The 6,123-nt window shown below is 39.5% G+C and overlaps 1 protein-coding gene across 2 annotated transcripts in view; it reads right to left on the reverse strand.

Moving 5' to 3' along the window:
- Positions 1–5,566, reverse strand: part of BROX (BRO1 domain and CAAX motif containing) — a 12,903-nt gene extending 7,337 nt beyond the window's left edge. The window contains exons 1-6 of one of the 2 annotated variants that reach the window (XM_009579678.1): positions 5,534–5,566; positions 4,856–4,986; positions 3,960–4,066; positions 2,335–2,431; positions 906–1,001; positions 169–241 (exon numbers count right to left, since the gene is read on the reverse strand). In XM_009579678.1, coding sequence (XP_009577973.1) covers positions 169–241; positions 906–1,001; positions 2,335–2,431; positions 3,960–4,066; positions 4,856–4,986; positions 5,534–5,566 — 537 coding nt within the window. Of the gene's footprint in view, positions 1–168; positions 242–905; positions 1,002–2,334; positions 2,432–3,959; positions 4,067–4,855; positions 4,987–5,533 lie in introns of those variants that run through there. The other variant, XM_009579679.1, reaches the window with a different exon arrangement.
- Positions 5,567–6,123: the final 557 nt, after the last annotated feature.

Genomic DNA, 6,123 nt, shown 5'->3' on the forward strand with positions numbered 1-6,123 from the left:
GAGTAGTAGCACAACATATTAATACCCTTCTTTTTCCTGTATCATTCAGATAGTCTGAGGTATTTGTTTATTCTGTAACCTCATCAGAAAAGCAAAGGCTTTTCTAAGACAAAAAGTCAAGTACTTGGAGACAACTTAAAGAACTGACAGCAAAGACAGTTTTTCTACCTTCAAGTGTTTAAAAATCCCAGCTGCTATCTTCAGGCTTCTGTGAACATCTTTTGCTTCATCTTCTGTTATACTAAGAATACAGAATGAATCAAAGAAATTTTAGTTAGAAGGGACCTCTAGGTGTCATTTAGTCCCACCTCCTGCTTTGGAGCAGGACTATCAACAACAGTAGATCAGGTCAGTTATGGCTTTGTGTAGATGAATCTTGAATCTTTCAAGAATGGAGAGTCCACTAACTCTCTAAGTAACCTGTCCCACTGCTGTGCTACCCTCACAGTAAAGAAGTTTCTTACAGCGTCCAATCATTAAATAATCAAATAGAACTCATTTGAAAAAAGAAACATAAGACCTTGTAATGACTTTCAAATAAAAGGTAGCCTTGGTGTTAAAAGCCAAAGCTTTAGAAATCTGTAGGGCTAGAAGTCAGCAGAGCTGTGATTTTGAGAACCTCAGTTTTGTACCTGGACATTTAGAGCAGGACTGATGAAGGGTTTATTCACAACTGATGCTTTCTCTATACCACAGTCACGTGGTACCAGTACACTTTTTTCACAGATGCAAGAAAGGACTGAAGTGCACTTGGATATTACAGCCCATGAATGAAGGCCAGCTGCCTCCTTGAACTCCTACTGTCTCAGCTGAACATGCGTTGCAGCAGTCAAAACGCAGAACCTGCTCAATTTTTTGGTGGAATATTGCTGCAATGGAATTACTAAGAAAAGAAAAACACTTACTCTTCTTTTCCAGCGAGTCTTGATGCATATTTTGTGTACCACAGAGCTACATTAAATCCCATGGAAACCAGTTCAAACACTGCATCCTGCTGGGCACTAAAGAAAGGCAGACAAAAACCCCCCAGACAAAGCCCCACACAATTTAATGCTCTCCATTTTGTTCTGACAAGCTCTCTCTGCTGATAGTTCACATAGCATAAGTCGACATTTCTCTCCATAAAATATTTTTCATTTAAGAAGTCAACAATTTCCAATTCAGAATCTTCTACTTGCTGAACTGCCTAAGAGAGACTTCAATTTTTACTTATTCCCTTTAAGAGTTCATAATTATAATTTCCCACATTGAGATGCCTACCCTTCATTTGGGAACTTTTATTTTAAAACAGTAACTTGAGATTTGTTTAGCTTTGGGTGTGGCTGACATTTTTCCATCTTTTTTTTTTTTTTAAATTGCACATTTTGTGGAAAGCCTTGCTCTGGAATGTCTACTTTAAAGTTTTAGCTGCTAAGTTAATAAGTCAGAGTCTATTACATCTCCCTCAAGTGAATGTTATTGCAAGTATTTATGTAACTGCAGTCAAACAGCATGTGCAAATAGCAGGAAAGCTATTTCAGAAGCTAAAAACATGGTCTTTGAAAAGAGTGAACTTGCAATCACAAGCTAAGCATAGCTTAGGAAGTAGTAATCTTTAAAAAGAAAGGTGTGGGAGTGGGAAGAATAATGTTGGCACAGGAACAAGTGTGTATGACCATGAGAAAATCAGAAGAGAGTCCTAATTAACAGATTGTCTTCCAAGGGGAATAAAAGCTTTGAGGAAGTCGAGCACTTCTTCTAGATAAAGCCTGACAAATTTTTAAGCGTGGTTACACAACAAAATTACCTACAATAGCAGGAGATGACTGAATAATCCAGAAGGTTACAGATCTATATTCCTATTTAAAACAGAAGCTTTGTTTGTTTGTACCAGGAGTACGTGTACTAGGAGCTTCAGAGGCCAAGAACAAAATCAGATCTTCAGCAACATTTGTACTTCAAAAAAGTCAGAAGATACTGTGCTAAACAAAAAACTTGTAAACTGTAGTAACTTATGTTATCATATTCAATTCACCAATACTCTCTAGGTTCTTCTTTGTACTGCTCTAGCCAACTGTAGATACAGTTTGCAGAACAACTAAGACACAATGGATCCTTCTACCATTACCATGCGTTATCACGCCCTTACATAAAGGCAACACATGCTTCAGAACACCTAACGCAGTACGGCAATGATCAAAAACGCAAAGCAACAAGTTTTTGGGAACTACTTTGTGTTCAACATTTTGCTACACTTTTCAGTTTTTCTTCACGCCTGTGCTGGCAACATGTGCATATACGTAACAGACCAGAAGAAAACAGCTGCATATCCTGTAATCATAAAAACATACATACTTTGGAACTTGTCCTTGCAATGTGTCTGTCCACTTGAAATTCTGAATATATCTCAACTTGCATTCTTGGGAAGAGTCATCCAGTGAAAGGATAAAACCTATAGAATAAAAAAATATACCAACAGGCAATCTCAAAGTAAGAAACTGAAACAAGTAATGAAAAAATGGGGATCAATGAGAATACAGATATAGATAAAGGAATGTTTCTCAGTGTACCACTCAAAAACTCGTATTACTTCCTGAGGCTTTTATTCCTCAATATCTTGAGAACAAGATGTGGAAAAAACCAAACTGACTACTACAAGAAACTCCTTGCCCAGCAGGTTACAAATTCAACCCTGTGAGTCTTGATTGCTCAAGGAAAACTTTGCAGATGTCTGCATGTCCCGTACCGTGACTAGTTGGGAGTTGGACTGAGCCAGGTATGGGACAGCTGGAGCTGCTTGAGGTGAGTGAGTGACTGTCCCTGCCACCATAGTGGAGATCGGGAAATTCCAGGAAAAGCTGCCTGTTCAATAGGGAGAGGGAAAAGGGCTTGTAAGCATGGACTCACCTAGTCGTCATCTCTTTTGTCTTCAGGGCTACAAGAAATTGGTTCTTTACATCCAGCAGCCCAGAAAGCAGCAGTCAGTGAGATGAAGCTCATGCTATGAGATGTTCAAATGCTGGTATATGCAGGCCCAAGGCATTTTTCAGGAGGAGTAAGACGGGCCTTAGTCTGATCAGGTCTTACAGACTTCCAGAACTCAAGACTTGCAACAGCAGCTATTGGGCTATAGCTTTAGGTGCTGTCACGTGTTTTGAAAGACAGAAAATACTTGTTCCTTTCACATGCAGAAGATTTTAGTGACCAAGCATGATGCTTTCCTGAAGAAACTCTCCAAATCTTGTCTGCAGCAACGTGGACTGTTATCTTACCTTTATCTAGAATGTCACATTAGGTTACACCCTCCCAGAGACTGAGGGAACTACACCAACTTGAGCTGCTTCACTTCCCACAGACTGAAAGATCACAGTTTCCAAGAACCAGCTGATTCCTGAAAACTCAGTCCTAACAAACTTGTCTGAGCACCTGACTGCTAAAAGAGAGTTATCAAAATATTGGCAGGAGTAAGGTTTCAAGAGAACACATCATCAGAGGTGACCATCTACTGAAAATGTATATACTATGCTAATGAGCACCTATATATACACCTAAGACAAGGAGCAGCAGAAGTGTAAACTTGCAACAAGTCTATCATCTAGCATTAGACAAACCAGAAGTTTACACTGAAAAGCAACTCCTATCAACTAATTAATAGACTCAATATATACTTAAGGAGCAATTCACCACAATCTAAGAGACAAATAAACATTTTCTCCTCCAGCAGGAAGCAGAATGAGGTTAAAAGCAAGAGGGCAGGACTGCCAACACTCAGTACTGGCAGGGTCAGAAAGGACACTGAAACTTGTAAAAAGGGCCTGGCAAGTACCCATGACTAATATCAAGCATAGAACCCATTAAGATACTTTCCTTCCTGAGAAGTGCAAAGCTTCTTTACAGAAGATACACATTCTGAGAAGTGTCATTAACTCCAATTATATACCTCTTGATGTATTAGCAGTATTGCTAACAAATGTTCCTACCTTGCAAGAGTGAGAAGTACAAGTCAGTTGCATTCTTCATCATTTCTGGATTACAACTCGAGTCTGTAAACAGCTCCAATAGTCGTGTTCGAGATAACCTCAAATCACTGTATGAAGGGGGGAAAAAAAGAAAAAATAAACCTAAGAAATTCTACCCAAAAACGTACTATTAAGAAAGTACCCACCCATGTATACCATCATCCTTTTGGCTAAGAAAGTGAAGCTAAGTATTTGATTTAGCTATCTGAAGGCAAGAAAAGGTACTTTATGAGGAAGATGCCAATAAATACAGAAAAATCTTCCTTTCCCCTCTGGATACACACAACCGACTCTTTAGTTTAAAGTACAATCCATTTTGGATGACAGCAATGGATAATCAGTACTCATTATCAATCTATTGTTCTAACACAAACTAAAATAACTATGCCTTTATGTACCAAGAGGTTGAGTGCAGGGGGAGGGAAGAGAAGTAACAAGCAGGAACATTCTTCAACGTTAGAACAGGATGAGCGTATGAAGAAATAAGAATAGATCTGCAAAATAAGCTGAGATCTCTTTTCATTATATTCCTATCTACAATAGAACATTCATGCCTTATTCACTTATGGAAATTACTTTAAGTAATCTTTTGCAGAAAATGCACAGTCATCAGAAAGACAATGAAATGTTTAGTCTTTTGCCTCTGCATTATTATAATAGGCCTTGAAAACTGACTCCGAGACTTGAAAACTGGATAATTCATTCTTTGTAACTAAATGTTCAGTGTTATGAGTGTCTTATTGTCTGCCAGCCTACAGGTTTCTAGTCATCTTCAAAAATTGAAAAGTAACCATTACTTTTAAGGATGTCCTCCAAACTGTGAGAGATAGAGTGAATTTAATCACAGGTACACTTACTTGCAAACCTTTGTTGCAGCTGGAGTGGTAGCTACCCCATAAAAATTGAACGAAACGGGAGCTGTAGCCTTCAAAGGGTTGCGATGAAACCAGTGGGTCATTTTCTTTCTGTAGTGTTGTTTATGCCAAGTCTAAGGTGTGGAAAGAAATGAATAGTTATAGGAACAGGTACAACTGTCATGCCCCTCAGCACACAAAAATATATTCTACATGTAAACAATTAGGAAAGAAATTAATTTGCGAAGTTGTATATACACAGAAGAAATTAGATTTTTTTTCCCCATTTGAAACACTAAGTTTTCACAGGCTTTGTCTTCATCATCCACGTGCTTGGTTTGAGAATTTCACTCTGTTGAAATATGTATTTTTTCTGAGGCAACTATCTGAACTAAGGCAAAAAGCTATAACCTTCTTTGTTCTATATTATTGTATACTTTCTTATTCAAAAAACCACAACTGTTACCTCCTGCATAAGGCTGAATATTTCCCACGTCATTTACAGGTATATCTCAATTCACTGAGGTCATTATGTCTGGTCAATCTATTAGTAGCTTTTCTTGTGGCACCACTGATACAGATTACACAGTAACCCTGGCTGAAAACATGGATATGTTTACATACACGCAACCTGAAAATTTGGTAGAGTACAGCTAAAACAGCCCATCTTTTCTCTTTTACCTCCATTTCAGAGAACATATATAACACAAGCATTCCAAGGAGATGTTTTTACAAGTTTTCAACAGCAGTGCGTGGTGGGAGGATGAAACATAATGGGCACACGTTGAAACACGGGAGGTCTGTACTGGATACAAGGAGAAACTTCTTCACCATGAGGACAGTCAAACTGAGGAACAAGTTGCCCAAAGAGCTTGTGCGGTCTCCATCCTCAAAGGATTTCAAGACCTCGCCAAATACAGCCCTGAGCCACCCGGTCCGGCCCTGCTCTGAGCAGGACATTGGACTAGAGACCCTCCAAGACCTCCATCATCTGATGATCCGTTTGGAATCTCTTAAGTTCATCATTACAAAACACTCTGCAGCTTTGCTGAATAAAGGAGATCTGCCAAGCAGCGACCCCCTGCCACCGTCCAGGTCCTCCTGACCGAGCAGGTGACATCATGACAGTACCTATCACGACATCTTCACCCACCTGCACAGAGGAGAGGTGCTGTCACACGGCTCAGTCGCACCCAAGACGGGGGGCACTTTGGCAGACACTTAACCAGAGATCTTCCGTGTCCAAACCGCCTTCACTCCCCGCACCCGAC

The sequence above is a fragment of the Fulmarus glacialis genome, unplaced genomic scaffold (genome assembly GCF_000690835.1).
Source record: "Fulmarus glacialis isolate BGI_N327 unplaced genomic scaffold, ASM69083v1 scaffold9836, whole genome shotgun sequence".
Taxonomy (NCBI): domain Eukaryota; kingdom Metazoa; phylum Chordata; class Aves; order Procellariiformes; family Procellariidae; genus Fulmarus; species Fulmarus glacialis.